The sequence below is a fragment of the Bombina bombina genome, chromosome 1, assembly GCF_027579735.1.
Source record: "Bombina bombina isolate aBomBom1 chromosome 1, aBomBom1.pri, whole genome shotgun sequence".
NCBI classification, from domain to species: Eukaryota; Metazoa; Chordata; class Amphibia; order Anura; family Bombinatoridae; genus Bombina; species Bombina bombina.
The window spans coordinates 290,144,051-290,161,045 of NC_069499.1; the positions used below are offsets into that span (position 1 = coordinate 290,144,051).

At 36.9% G+C, this 16,995-nt stretch overlaps 1 protein-coding gene across 1 annotated transcript in view; it reads left to right on the plus strand.

The window, feature by feature from the left end:
- The window catches only part of LOC128645216 (protein mono-ADP-ribosyltransferase PARP14-like), a 279,860-nt gene that overhangs the window by 90,374 nt on the left and 172,491 nt on the right, over positions 1-16,995 (plus strand). The window contains exon 10 of the mRNA XM_053698040.1: positions 6,175-6,259. Within this exon, the coding sequence (XP_053554015.1) occupies positions 6,175-6,259 (85 nt within the window). The remainder of the gene's footprint in view (positions 1-6,174; positions 6,260-16,995) is intronic.

Genomic DNA, 16,995 nt, shown 5'->3' on the forward strand with positions numbered 1-16,995 from the left:
TACTTACCTGTAAAATAAACCCTAAGATAGCTACAATGTAATTAATAATTACATTGTAACTATTTTAGGATTTATATTTATTTTACAGGTAACTTTGTATTTATTTTAGCTAGTTAGAATAGTTATTAAATAGTTATTAACTATTTAATAACTACCTAGCTAAAAGAAATACAAAATTACCTGTAAAATAAATCCTAACCTAAGTTACAATTAAACCTAACACTACACTATCATTAAATTAATTAAATAAATTACCTACAAATAACTACAATTAAATACAATTAAATAAACTAACTAAAGTACAAAAAATAAAAAAAAGCTAAGTTACAAAAAATAAAAAAAATAAGTTACAAATATTTAACAAATATTACAACAATTTTAAGCTACTTACACTTAATCTAAGCCCCCTAATAAATATCAAAGCCCCCCAAAATAAAAAAATGCCCTACCCTATTCTAAATTAAAAAGTTACCAGCTCTTTTACCTTACCAGCCCTTAAAAGGGCCTTTTGCAGGGCATGCCCCAAAGAATTCTGCTCTTTTGCCTGTAAAAGAAAAATACAACCCCCCCAACATTAAAACCCACCACCCACATACCCCTAATCTAACCCAAACCCCCTTAAATAAACCTAACACTACCCCCCTGAATATCATCCTACCTTGAGTCGTCTTCAGCCAACCGACCACCGATGGAACCGAAGAGGAGATCCGGAGCGGCAGAAGTCATCATCAAAGGGGCGCTGAAGAAATCTTCCATCTGATGAAGTCATCATCCAGGCGGCGCTGAAGAGATCTTCCAACCGGGCGATGTCATCTTCCAAGCGGCATCTTCAATCTTCTTTCTTCCGGATCCATCTTCATCCCGCCGACGTGGAACATCCTTCTTCCCCGACGGCCGACGACTGAATGAAGGTTCCTTTAAGGGACGTCATCCAAGATGGCGTCCCTTCAATTCCGATTGGCTGATAGGAATCGGAAACATATATATCTTTATTTTGCAAATATGTTCCAGTATGACAGGTCACTCAAATCTGTAAGAATTGTTTACCTCAAATTTTGCATACTTATCACCCGCAACAGTCTACTGTCCAGAGGTTATTCTCCCTGTATATAATACTCATGGGGAAAACTACAGTTTTTTTCTCCTTAAACTAAAAATAAAATATACAAAATAGTGTCTCCTAACTAAGTAAGGGTAAATCTGAGGTTTTAACTCAGTCATCTGAGGTAAATGCAAAATATTTCTTGTGCTGATGACCTACAGTTCAGAATTGACAACATCCTCTCTGAAGGTGTTTTTTTTACAAGGACCTATAGATAGCTGTGCACCATAGCACATTCTTATGTGATCTGAAGTGTACCCAATTTATTATAATATGTACAATTATATATTGTACCAAATATAACAACATATGGTGCCATTACCATTTAGTATAATTGAGCTATTAATACTTATTTATAAGTAAATGAAGCATTATACTCCCATTATTGCCAGGGGATGTAAACAAATATTTTTTTTTTACGTCAGTATGCATTTTATATACTGTTGTAATATTCATCATGCAGATTCTGTACACTATTCGATTAAACAAACTTTGCACAGTTTCTGCTTATCAATGTACCTACATCTTCTTATATCCTGCTATGAGGGTAGCATTTGCAGGAGTTATAATAGACTTTATCCTTTTGCATCTGTTTTCCTGTCAGAACTTCACATTATTAAGATTCAGATGGTGTGTCTCTTCCTACAATGAGCTTCATCCTTTTGTAGCTCAGTGCATGGAGGAGGTGGGTCTTATGGTATCTGCTTCAGTAACAGTTTCTTTAACCCCCTCTTCTCTTGAAACCCCTATAATGGCTATGCTGCCTCAGTGATCAATGAATTATCTACATTTGACACACAGATTGCTTTGGATTTCTATCTCAGTCAATCTTTTGCACAGTGTGTATTTTTCCCTTGGGACATCCTTCCTTTGTCATTATTGGTGTAATGCTCGTGGGATATTACCCTATCAGACCAAACTTGGCCAGTAGTCCTCTTATTCCGGTGTCAAGTGGAAGGATAAGGAAATATCCCAGAACAAAGTGAGTGTAAGAAATGAGGTAAGCAGTACTCACGGTAGACAGGGTAGTCCTTCACGGCAATAAGAGTAATGTAATGGTCAGAGACAGGCAGAGTTCTGCAACAAAAGGTAATCCAGCAGTTTAGCAGTTCAGGGGTAAACCAGGCAGAATAGTCAGACAGGCAGAGTTCAGCAATGATAAAGCAATCCAGTAATTCAAGGGTAAAACAGGCAGAATAGTCAGACAGGCAGAGTTCAGCAATGATAAGGCAATCCAGCAATTTAAGTAATAAAGCACCTAGGAGCACACACAGTAACACCTATACTTGGGCAGTGAATGTAAGTTATGCAGGTACGTACATAGGCGCCAATTCGCGCCAAGGAAGACTTCAAAGGATCCAACCGGCTTGTGAGGGGAATAGACTGCGGTGATGACATCATCGCTGCACGCTCACAGCAACCGCTGCGTCCCTAACAACAGCCAGAGCGGCACAAGGGAAGCATGGGAGCGACGTGACCATTGGTCTATTGTACCAACAAACTTCGGTCTCTCAGGTGTTCTGGGTTTTCTCAAAGATTGCAAGAAGTTCGGTATTACCTTGAGACAAGGTTAGCAATCAACATTCTTCCCTGGCCTATTGAAAGAGGAAAAGCTTATCTGTTTCCAGTTGGAGAGTATCTTGGTGGTGGCCTACTTAACCTATCAATGGGTTAAACAAAGTCCACTGGCCATGCAGGAAGTGTCTATTACTCTGCCTTTGGCAAACAGGAATGATCAATCCCTATTGGCAATTCACAAAACCATGTGTAAACAACTGGGAAGTGGATCATCCAGTAGTTGATCGGTCTATTTCAGAGTGGTCTCTCCATAGGACATTTTTGATCACTTATTGATCCAATGGGCTTACAGGACATAGATCTAATGGCCTTTCACTTAAATCTCACACTTCCAAGCTATTGTGCAAGATCAAACGATCCTTTTATCTAGCATAGCTGTTTCCTTTGTTTGTCTTTATTCCAAGAGTCATTTCTTTGATGAAGCAGGAGTTAATGTCAGAATATTAGTTGCTCCAGCCTGGCGTCGCAGGACTTGATATGCGGACATAGTGCGGCTGTCCTTTTGCTTTCCATGGCTTTTTTCCTCTGAGACAGAATCTGTTGTCTCAAGGTTCTCTTTTCTATCAAGATCTTAAATCTCTATTTTAACGGTGTACAGTTTGACTGCCTAGTTTGGGTAATAAAGATTTATTTGATTTGATCATTGAATCTTTGCTGCAGGCCAGAAAGCCTGTAACACAAGAAATTTAACACAAGATTGAAAGATATATTTTAAGTGGTGCTCTTTCAGAGGGTTTTCTTCGTATCCTTTTAAATTCCTTGAATCCTTCAGTTTTTCCAGGATGCCTGTGACAATGGTGTGTCCATTATTTGTGTCCATTATTTTCTGCCTTACCTCTTTTTTCATAGGAAATTGGCTAAACTTCCTGAGTTTCAGACTTTTGTTCAGGTGTTAGTTAGCATTAGGCCACTGATGGACCCTTTTTCTCCACCCTGGAATCTGAACTTACTTTTCTCTATATTACAAGGTTCTTCTCTTGAACCCTTGCATTCCATTGATATTGACTATTATATGGGAAAGTACACTTTCTTTAGCATACAAAGGGGTACCTTGCTTTCAATCTTCAGTGTGCGGCTAGAGACCACATGAAGAGGACCTTGTGTTGTGTTGTGATGCTACATTTCCTACTATTCACAAGGTGAATGCTACATTTTGTGCTAAATATAATTTTCTTTTTAAGGAAAATACCAATCAAGAGATGGTTGTTCCTTCATGTGTTCAGATCCTGCTAACTCTAGGTAGCAGATATTCCATAATCTGATTGTATTAAACGTTTTAAGTTCTATCTCTAAGCAACTAAAAGATTTCAGTCAAACTTCTAGTTTGTTTTTTCACTACTAAATCTAGTTAGGGACAGAAAGCTACTAAGGTATTGTATGCCTCTTAAATTAAAAAAAAGGGATTTAAGACTTTCTTGATGGTGGGCAAGTCACTTTTCTAAGAGTATTACAGCTCTTTCTTCAAGAGCAATTGGACATTTTTTTTCTTTAAGATTATGCTTCTTTGGAGCATGTTTGATCTGCATACTTTTTTTCAGAGTTATCGCTAGCAGCTTTTGGCAGGAAAGTCCTTCAGGCCGCAGTTTTAGTTCACTAAGAACTGCCAGAAAAATTGTCCCACTCTTTTCCGTAACATAGACCATTGTCTTGGGTATTAATACTATATGTTAAGGAGAACTGTGAACCATAATCATTTTACGAAAGAAAACAAAATTTATGCTTATCTGATTATTTTCTTTCAGAATGATGATGGTCCACAGGCCCGCTCACTTCATGGGCGACAGTTCTAATGACACCTCTGTAGACCCTGTATTGCCTTTCCTACCTTTCTTTCCTATTCTACTCGGCTAGGCGTAAAACTAAGAGAGAGGTGGGAGGGTTTTAAAGCTCTTGTATAGGTTCTTAACCTCCTCCTAGTGGCGGGAAATATATCTCATATGTTATGAAGGACTGTGGACCATCAGCATTCCGAAAAAAAAAGCCAAGAATTTGGGCTAGATTACAAGTGGATCGCTAATTTATCATCCACCCGTAAACTGGCAAATTCACCTGTTTATGGGCGCACGATAAATAACCAGCCATTACGAGTGGCTGGTTATTGCCACCACAAGCTTGCGGTAGCAATTAGAACTCAAAACATTAACCAAAGGTAGCATCTCTTTTTTTATTAATAAAAAAACTGCACTAAGCAGTTTTTAGGGGTTAAAGTGTACGGGTGTAAAGTGCCTTTACATAGTAGTCTATGGGGAACTGTGTTATTACTATAAATATACCGTATATGTATATGCTTATATACATATATATTTATGTCTTAATATGTATATACACACATATAAACACATAAATATATATGTATATATTCATATACATATATAATTAAATCTGCTGCCAATCGATCTGTGCTAGGTTCTCATGCTGTGTTTTACAACATGAGAAAGAGGCTCCCTTTGGAGCCTATGGAAGTGCACTCTCATGAGCGCAAAGCTTCTGTTCAATGCAAACGCGAGGTCACATTCTCATTGCACCTAACTTGTAATACCAGCACACATTTGCATGGACTGGTATTACTAAGTTGACCGCAACTAAAGAGATATTTTGCGATCCACTTGTAATCTAGCTCTCTAGCACGAAAGCATAAATTTTGTTTTTTTTATGTTAACAATCTCTTCTACAAGGAGAGTTTCTGAATTGTCAGCACTGCATTGTGATTCTCCATTTTTAATCATTCACAAGGATAAGGCTGTACATTGTAGCAAGTATGATTTCCTTCCTAAGGTAGTTTCTACAGAAAAAAAAAGCTTCTTGGCTTAAACAAGTGATTCACAAGGCTTACATGGTGGCAGGAAAGTATGGTATTAATCCCATATATTATAGAGGACGTGGACCCATCATCATTTTACAAAATAAAAAAAAATGTATGCTTACCTAATACATTCTTTTCTTTCTGAATAATGATGGTCCACAGGCCACGCTTGTTTACATTTTTGGGTGACAGTTCTAATGACACTTTTTACAAACCCTGCTTGTCTTTCCTACCTATATGTTTCCTATTCTCTACTCTGCTATACGTTAAACTAAGAGAGATAATGGAGGTGGGAGGGATTGTAAACTCTGATATGGGTTCTTGACCTCCTCCTAGTGGCGGGAAATATATCCCATATGTTATGGAGGACTGTGGACCATCAGCATTCCAAAAGAAAAGAATTTATCAGGTAAGCATACGTTTTGTTTTTAGGGGAAAGGTACACAAAAGCAGTCCTTCATTAATGAGAAATTTACATTTTATTACAAATCAATAAGTCATTTCAATTGTGTTAGTTGGCATATACTGATGTATAACAATTTCATTAAATTACTGAATGAACTAAAATTCTTTTATAAAGTGTCTTAGGGAAAAATTCAATGTGAAGTATCATCATTGTTTTATAAAGACACATACAGTGTATATTTATTATTAAATACATACTCATCATTTGGCTTTTTTTTACTTATAGGCATTTTCAGATGAACAAGCAAAGCATCAAGGTGTAAATGTCACTAATGAGGGGAACCCTAAGTCAACTTCTGCAAACCACTCTTGTAAGTTCTGTTTTTATGCCTATAGTAGGTAAAGGGGAGAATTGTCACAGAGTAGAATGATGAAAGAGCACAGGACACATGTTAAAGTTTAGAAGCAAAACATTTTTAGAGTATAAAGAAATTAGTGGGGGCCCAGTAGGAAAACAATGGCAAGATCGATAAGTCATGATGACACTGGGTTTAGATAAATAACAGAGGTATGACGAATATTGCATACCCTCTAAAATGTTCAATATATGCTACATCTATAGCTAAATTATCTATCCATAGAACTATTTAAAAAATACTCAGAAAATATTCCAGATTAATTATTTCTAATAGCCTATCCACAAATTAAAATACATTTCTATAGGCCCAGAATACAAGTGGTGCGCTAATGTTAGTGCATGACCATAATCATTTTACGAAAGAAAAACATAATTTATGTAAGAACTTACCTGATAAATTCATTTCTTTCATATTAGCAAGAGTCCATGAGCTAGTGACGTATGGGATATACATTCCTACCAGGAGGGGCAAAGTTTCCCAAACCTTAAAATGCCTATAAATACACCCCTCACCACACCCACAATTCAGTTTAATGAATAGCCAAGAAGTGGGGTGATAAGAAAGGAGCGAAAGCATCAAAAATAAGGAATTGGAATAATTGTGCTTTATACAAAAAAATCATAACCACCACAAAAAGGGTGGGCCTCATGGACTCTTGCTAATATGAAAGAAATGAATTTATCAGGTAAGTTCTTACATAAATTATGTTTTCTTTCATGTAATTAGCAAGAGTCCATGAGCTAGTGACGTATGGGATAGCAGATAGCCAAGATGTGGAACTTCCACGCAAGAGTCACTAGAGAGGGAGGGATAAAATAAAGACAGCCAATTGCGCTGAAAAATTAATCCACAACCCAAATTAAAGGTTTCAATTTTTATAATGATAAAAACTGAAATTATAAGCAGAAGAATCACACTGAAACAGCTGCCTGAAGTACTATTCTACCAAAAACTGCTTCTAAAGAAGAGAAAACATCAAAATGGTAGAATTTAGTAAAAATATGCAAAGAAGACCAAGTCGTTGCTTTGCAAATCTGATCAACAGAAGTTTCATTCTTAAAAGCCCAGGAAGTAGAAACTGACCTAGCAGAATGAGCCGTAATCCTCTGAGGCGGGGATTAACCCGACTTCAAATAAGCATGATGAATCAAAAGCTTTAACCAAGATGCCAAAGAAATGGCAGAAGCCTTCTGACCTTTCCTAAAACCAGAAAAGATAACAAATAGACTAGAAGTCTGTCTGAAATCTGAATAGCTTCAACATAATATTTCAAAACTCTTAACACATACAAAGAATGTAAGAATCTTACCAAAGAATTCTTAGGATTAGGACACAATGAAAAGACAATAATTCCTCCACTAATGTTGTTAGAATTCACAACTTTAGGTGAAAATTGAAATGAGGACAGCAAAAACCACCTTATCCTGATGAAAAATCAGAACAAGGGGATTCACAAGAAAGAACAGATAATTGAAAAACTGTTCTAGCTGAAGAGATGTCTAAAAAGAACAATACTTTCCATGAAAGTAAATAAATGTCCAAAGAAAGCATATGCTCAAACAGAAGAGCCTGTAAAGCCTTCAGAATCAAATTAAGTCTCCAAAGAGGAGAAATTGGCTTAAAGACAGGCTTGATACGAACCAAAGCCTGAACAAAACAATGAATATCAGAAAAATTTAGCAATTCTTACTGTGAAACTGCACAGAAAAAGCAGATATTTGTCCTTTCAAGGAACTTGCAGACAAAAACCTTATAAAGAAACTAAAAAATCCTAGGAATTCTAAAAGAATGCCAAGAGAATTCATAAGAAGAGCATCATGAGATGTAAATCTTCCAAACTCGATAATAAATCCTACTAGACACATATTTACGAGCCTGCAACATAGTATTAATTACTGAGTCAGAGAAACTTCTATGACTAAGTACTAAGCGTTAAATTTTCATACCATCAAATTAATAATTTGAATTCCTGATGAAAAAAACGAATGTTAAGATATAAGGTCTGGCCTTAATGGAAGTAACCAAGATTGGCAACTGAACATCCGAACAAGAACCATATACCAAAACCTGTGTGGCCATGCTAGAGCCACCAGCAATACCAAAGATTGCTCTCTGATGATTTTGAAAATCACTCTTAAAAGAAGAACCAGAGATGAAAAAATATAGGCAGATTGAAAATTCCAAGGAAGTGTCAATGCATACACTACTCCCGCCAGAGAATCCCCTGACCTGAATAGGCCCCTGGGAAGTTCCTAGTTAAGATGAGATGCCAACAGATCTATTTCTGGAAGCCCTCACATCTGAAAAATTGAAAAACATATCTGGGTAAAAGGACCATTCTCCCGGATGTAAAGCTTGATTAACAGAGATAATCCGCTTCCCAATTGTCTATACCTGGGAAAAAAACCACAGAAATTAGATAGGAGCTGAATTTAGCCCAAGCAAATATCCGAGATACTTCTGTCACAGCCTAAGAACTGATAGTCCCACCCTGATGATTGACATACGCCACAGTTGTGACATTGTCTGTCTGAAAAAATAATAAATGTCTCTTCTTCAAAAAGAAACCAAACTGAAGAACTCTGAGAATGCACGGAGTTCCAAAAATATGAAATGGTAATCTCGCCTCCTGAGATTTCCAAACCCCTTGTGCTGACAGAGATCCTCAGACAGCCTCCCAACCTAAAAGACTCGCATCTGTAGAGATCCTAGTCCAGGTTGAAAGAACCGAAGAGACCTGTAGAACTAAATGATGGTGATCTTAACCACTGAATCAAGATATTTAAACATTAGGATTCAAAGATATAAAAAGTGATATCCTAGAATCCCTGCACCATTATTCAGCATAAGAAACTGGAAAGGTTTCCTAAATGAGCAAAGGGAATCGAATCCAATGCTGCAGCCATGAAACCCAAAACTTCCATGCACATATAACAACTTGAAGGAAATAATAGAGACTGAAAGTTCTGACAAACGGAACCCAATAAACTTGTCACTTGTCTGTTTAGAAACAAAAATATTGACACAATTTATCTGGAAACCTAAAAAAAGGTGACCCATGTGTGAGGAATCAAGGAGCTTTTGATAAAAAGATCCTCTAACCATGTCTTGAAGAAACAACAAAGTGAATCGTATGAGATTCCACAGAATGAAAAGACTGAGCCAGTACCACAATACCGTCCAAATAAGGAATACTGAGAACCTTGAAAAGATTCTTAGAGCTGTCGCTAGACCAGAAGGAAAAGCAACAAATTGGTAATGCTTGTCAAAAAAAGAGAATCTAAGAAAATAAAAATAATCTGAATGAAAACAGAAAACGAAGATATGTATCTATTGTATCTAATGTAAACAAAAAATGCCATCACTGACCAAAAAAGGCAGACAAGACTATATAAACACCATTCTAAAAGATGGTACATTTATATGACAATTCAAAAAGATTTTCTATCTTTGGAACAATGAATAGTCTTGAATAAACCCCAAAACCCAGTTCCTAGAAATGGAACTGGAATAAATACCCCAGAAGACTCCAGGTCTGGGCAGCGCCTGAGCCCCAATGGGTGACCAGCCGCGCTTCACCAGTACCCAAAACATATAGGTCTGAAACACACTTCAGGAAAGTGTTAGTCTTACTGAAATAGCTGGAATACGATAGAGAAAAAAGACTTCTCACCGATGGTTTTACTCTGAATCCTATTCTGTACCCAAAGTCTAAGAAGTTTGGACCGAATAGAACCAAACAAATTTCAAAAAAGTCTTAACCTGCCCCTTACCAGCCAAGCTGGAAAAAGAACTGCACCTACATGCAAATTTGGGGAGCTGACTTTTAAAAGGCTTAATTGAATGAAGAAAAAAACTTCCAATTATAAACATGTTACTTGGGGAAGAATTCAGGACTCCATTCCTTAGAAAGAACAGACAACTAATATAAGCTTAAAGTTTTAGTCTTAGAACTCAATCTTGAAGCCCAAAGTAGCAGTTAAAGAATTGAATCCAATTATGAACCAAATAATTGATTATCTTGGAAAAAAAGAAATATGGATTTTAGAAATCAAATTAGCATTCCAAGATTGAAATCACAAAGTTAGTCTAGCTAAAATAGCTAAAGACATAGATTAAACCTCATTTGCGAAAATATTTAATAAAATGACAACACAAATGAAATTGTTAGCATGTTAATTAAGTTAAAGGACCAGTCAACACACTGGACTTGCACAATCAACAAATGCAAGAAAACAAGATAATGCAATAGCACTTAGTCTGAACTTCAAATTAGTAGAAATGCTAAACAAATCATAATCCGATACTTGATCTTAAAGTATCCAACCAGAAAGATGAAGCAATTGCAACATCAGCCAAATAAATTACAGGACTAAGAAAAGTACCTGAAAACAATTTTCCTTAAATAAGATACGACCATCTGAAGGAAATAAATAAATACTATTTGCTATAAGAATAATAGTATATTTTAGCAGAAGTAGAGAGAGCCCCATTAACTTGGGGAATCTTTCCTCAAAACTGAAAACTAACTGCCTATTCCATTCCCTAGTATCAGGAACTGGAAAAAAACTTCTGAAGAAACCACAGAAGATAAATAAGCAGAATTTAAATGTTAGCTAGTCTTTAAAATCAAAAGAACTAGTTACTTCAATATCCAAAATAATCAACACCTTTTGAACAAGAACAAATGTACATTATTAAAAATAAAAAAGTAGATTTGCTAGTGTCAATATCTGATGAAGAATAAATTCTGAATGAGAAAAAACACCATCAGAGAAGGATAATTCATTATGTTGTTGGTCATTTAAAACTTCTTCAACTAAAAAAGAAGTTTGAAAAAGACCTAAAAATTTATTAGAAGGCGGGATGTCAGACAAAGCCTTTAAAATAGAATCAGAAAAAAATTCTTATAAATTTCTAAGTATATCTTGTACATAAGATGTAAAAAGAATAGCAATATATAAAGCATAAATACTAATGGATTCTGCATGTAAAAGTTTATCATGATAACTTATTACAAACCATAGCTAAAGATAAACATTCATAACATTTAAAATAAATGAACTTAGCTTTGGTAGGACTTACCTCAGTCAACAGGAATCCCTCAGCATGTTCTGATCCAGGAACAGTTTATGGAAAATCTTGCAATATGTAATAGAAAAAAACAACATATAAAGCAAAATTATCAAATTCCTTAAAGGGCCACTGTAAGTAAATATTTTCTATGCCTGTTACTAACTAACTACCCCAAATACGCTTTTTATCAATAGCATTTCATTAACATATCTCTACCGTATATCAGAAATCTTGTCTGCAAATTTAATTGTTTTCCAAACCCACTCTGTGGGTATCCTTTGCTCTGTACCAATCCGTTTACAATACCTAGGTTTCAAAATGGCGCTTTAAACACAATTTCATTGGTTTAAGTATTTTGAACATGCAGTGCTGAAAATAGTGGGCAGGATAACGTGACATCATCAGCAAATAAAAGATATAACTTTTAGAACGTTATGAAACTTCGTTTTGGAGAAAATATAGGTCAGTAGGTTTTAATTAATGTTTATTAACTTTAATATGTTAGTTGTTTGGCTTAAAAATTATAACGGAAAGTAATCCTTTAAATGACATTTTCAGGAATGGGAAAAAATGCAAAACAAACAAGCCTCTAGCAACCAGAAGCAACAAAAAAGTGAGACTTAAATAATGTGAGAAAAAGTGGAACAAGTATGACGCCCACATTTTTGGCACCAAGTATGATGCCCACATTATTGGCGCCAAATACAACGCCCATATTTTTTGGCGCCAAGTATGACGCCACATCCTCTGACGCCGAAAACAACGCCCACATTTTTTGGCGCAAAAAAAGTCTGAACACACATGCGTCAAAAATGACGTAACAATGAACAAACTTCCGGCGACAACTACGGCGCTGGAAATGACAAAATTTTGCGCCAAAAAAGTTCGTGCCAAGAATGACGCAATAAATTTAAGCATTTTCTGCCCCCGCGAGCCTAACAGCCCGCAGGGAAAAAAGTCAATTGAAAATTTTCAAGGTAAGAAAAAAATATTTATTCATATGCATTATCCCAAAAAATTAAACTGACAGTCTGAATGAAGGAATACTGATTATCCTGAATCATGGCAAATATAAGTTTAAACACATATATTTAGAACTTTACATATAAAGTGCCCAACCATAGCTTAGAGTGTCACAAAAAATAAGACTTACTTACCCCAGGACACTCATCTACATATAGTAGATAGCCAAACCAGTACTGAAACGAGAATCAGTAGAGTTAATGGTATATAAGAGTATATCGTCGATCTGAAAAGGGAGGTAAGAGATGAATCTCTACGACCGATAACAGAGAACCTATGAAATAGATCCCGTAGAAGGAGACCATTGAATTCAAATATTCAATACTTTCTTCACATCCCTCTGACATTCACTGCACTCTGAGAGGAAAACCGGGCTCCAGCCTGCTGCGAAGCGCATATCAACGTAGAATCTAGCACAAACTTACTTCACCACCTCCATGGGAGGCAAAGTTTGTAAAACTGAATTGTGGGTGTGGTGAGGGGTGTATTTATAGGCATTTTAAGGTTTTGGAAACTTTGCCCCTCCTGGTAGGAATGTATATCCCATACGTCACTAGCTCATGGACTCTTGCTAATTACATGAAAGAAATAACATTTATGCTTACTAATTTATATTACAAGTCCATGGTAAATCTGATTTACCAGAGCAAGTTTACCGTGGCCGACATTGCTCCAGCGCACCAATTATTTACCCATTACAACATATATTACAAGATGAAAGTTAAAACATGTAAAATAATTTAAAATAAAGTATTACACTCATATATACACATTTTTAATAATATTGATAAAAATGTTTTAAAGGGTTAAAAAGGGATATGGTATATGGCAAGGTGTTTAACTGGGAAGAACTCCAATGTATACATAAGTGCTCTCTCAGGAACAAACACCAGCTCAATAACTTTTTAGCTTGTTCTATGGTGATTTACAACCTGGGAGCAGCCTCTTTTAGACCAATAATGCTTTTCACAGAGAAGAATTTTCCTGAACTATATCAGTCTGATCCTGCCTAACAAGGTCAGTCCAGTCCCAAAATACCAGGCAATCCCTCTCTGAAAAAGGAACATGGCAACCGCAGACGATAATTTTGGCCTTCATTGGGCCTCGTCAGTGAGGTGCAGCCATATACCTCTAAGCACATTGGGCAAGGAGTCCATGTCTGGTTTCCCCATCACCCTTAGAGATACTTTGCCAGGGTCATATTACAAACACATACAGAAAGAGAAGCACTCTCTCCACAACGTACACCTACTAAAAAAATTGTTAGATTGTTCTATGATGATTTACCACCTGGGAGCATCCTCTTTTAACCCATTAATACTATTCACAGAGAAAAAAAACGTTCCTGCAATATATCATTCTGATCCAGCCTAACAAGGTCAGTCCAGCCAGAAATACCATGCAATCCCTCTATGAACAAAAAAACATGACAGCCTAGACGATCATTTTGACCTTCATTGGGCTTCATCAGTGAGGGACAGCCATATTCCTCTAAGCCACTGGTTTTCAAAACCTGTCCTCAGGCCTCCCTAAAAGGCCACATTTGAAGGATATCTGAACTGGAGCACAGGTGAAATAAGCTGCTGATAAGTAAACATGGCTATTTTACCTGCTCTCACTCAAGGTAATCCTGAAAATCTGGCCTGTTGGGGAGGCCTGAGGACAGGTTTGGAAACAAGTGGTCTAAGTACATTGGGCAAGGAGTCCACGTCTGGTTTCCTTATCACCCTTAGGGAGACTTCCCCAGGATCATATTACAAATTCATACAGAAAGAGAAGCGCTCTCTCAGGAACGAACACCAGCTCAATAACTTGTTAGCTTGTTCTATGGTGATTTACCACCTGGGAGCAGCCTGTTTTAGCCCAATAATGCTTTTTACAGAGAAGAACTTTCCCCAAGTATTAGCACTCCTTAGAAGGTCAGTCTAGCCCCGAAAAATACCAAGGAATCCCTCTTTGAACAAGGAACATGGCAACCGCAGATGATTGTTTCTGCCTTCATTGTGCCTCATCAGTGAGGTGTAGCCATATTTCTCTAAGCACATTGGGCAAGAATCTATGTCTGGTTTCCCCCATCACCCTTAAGTAGACTTCCTGAGGGTCATGTTACAAACACAAACACAAAGAGAAGCGCTCTCTCGGGTATGAACACCAGCTCGGTAACTTGTTAGTTTCTTCTATGGCAATTTACCACCTTTTAGCCCAGTAATGCTTTTCACAGAGAAGAACTTTCCTGAAGTATATAAGTCTGAACCCGCCTAACAAGGTCAGGCCAGCCCTGAAATACCATGCAATCCCTCTCTGAACTAGGAACATGGCAAGCCCAGACGATTGTTTCAGCCTTCATTGGGCCTCATCAGTGAGGTGCAGCCATATTCCTCTAAGTACATTGGGCAAGGTACCAAGTCTGGTCCCCCCATCAACCTTAGGTAGTGTTCTCAAACAAATATATATAGAAAAAGAAGCACTCTCTCAGCCCTTAAATGCCTAACTGTATTTATGTGTTTATAAGTGTAAATATGTATGTGCACATTGTTGGGATTACTGCAGCTTTTACTGTATCATTGCACTAACATTGTCTCATCATTATATGTTAGAAGTGCTGCAGCTTTAAGATTAGCTGAAAACACCCTCTGGGTGTGTCTGGGTCTCTGTGACATATTTAGAATCCATGTTAGTTTTACTGAGGAACCTGTTAATGAAGAAGCCATGTCGTTGTAGGAGTAGCTGAATATAAGTTTGACTAAAGTACATCCAGCAGAGTCTCAGTGATATGTGCAAAACAACTGATACAAGGTAACAGCACATAACTGAATGTTCTAATCCTGACTACACAGAGAACATAATAGCAGGTGACGAGGAACTGTGGTCTGACCCTATAATGGCACTTATTGGCATCTTACCTGTATTTGCACCAGACACAGATGGATGGCACACATGGGCTAAACAATTTGAACTATATTGTACAGTAAATAGCATAGGAGCTGATACGCAAGTGGCAGTGTTTATGACAACTATAGGCCCAGCAGCTTATACTACATTAAGGGACACACATCCTCTGACCAGCTAAACCTGATGCTAAGGGGCCTATTTATCAAGCCGTCAACCGCAAATACGCTGGAATTCCACAGCGTATTTTTGGAGAACTTGATTAGCCTTATTTATGAAAGCCTACAGACCGGCAAAAGTAGAATTTTGTGACGTAACATACGATCCGCCGGTCTCAGTCCGACACAGATTGATGCTTACGTCACTACAGATGTTCAGAATGCAAATTCGGCACTATCTGACTACTTTTGCAAGTTAACAAATATCCACCAGGTACGCTCGGCACTATTCCGGCCCAGCGTATCTGGTTTTCAATGGGAGTCTGAAAGCAGCGAAAGCTCATGTTCGCTGCTGCCCGATATCCCATTGATTCCTATGGGAAAATAAAAGGTATGTTTACACCTAACACCCTAACATGTACCCCGAGTCAAAACACCCCTAATCTGCCGCCCCTCCACCGCCGCCACCTATATTATACTTATTTACCCCTAATCTGCCACCCCTACACCGCAGCCACCTACATAAAGTTATTAACCCCTATCCCCCCGCTCCCGGAGCACACCGTAACCAAATAAAGTTATTAACTCCTAAACCGCCAGCCCCCCACATCGCCATAAACTAAATTAACCTATTAACCCCTAAACCTAACAACCCGCTAACTTTATATTAAATATTAACTCATCCCTATCTTATAATAAACGTAAACTTACCTTTAAAATTAAATTAAACTATATTAAACTATTTATTAACCTACCCTAACTGTTATACTAAAATTACCTTAAACTATATTGAAATAAAAATTAATCTACCCTAACTTTTAAACAAAAATTACATTAAACTACAAATTAAAATAACTATATTCTATATTTAAACACCTAACCCTATTTAAATAATTTAAATGTACACTAAAAAATTACTAACAACTAAGGCCTCGCTTCCATTGAGTCGTAATTCAGTTTGCGTGCACTCGCAAACCGATAAATATACTGTCGAAAGCAATAGCGTTTAACGACTGTTTCCAATGGCGCGTTATACCTCAATATCGGCTGCCGGACTTCGGCTGCCGAAAAGATTTTCGCGTCCCATAGAAAGTAATAGAAGCCGTTAATCGATAAATTATACCAGGTTTCCATTGAAAGCGCTAACCGTTAATACACTGTCGGAGGCTGTCGATACATTGAGAAATATTACCCCCAGCTCAACTAGGTGTAAAAGAGGAAAATTGTGCTTTTTGAGAGCTATTTTCTATTGAAATGATAAAACTTGCATATAATGCAAGTGTTTTAATGTAGAAATAAATTGTTATAAGTAATATTTATTGTTGTCTCATGTATAGAAATAGTTGAACTTATATTCTAATAGAAATATCAGTATATATTTAAATACAATAATATATGCAAGAACATATCTACAGAATGCAAACTAGACCTATGCCTAGGGCAGCAATAAATATTACTTATATTTATGAAGTGTTAAATATAATTATATTAGAAAATAGTATTTGATTATTAAAAATATGGATAAGAGTTTTTTTATTTTTC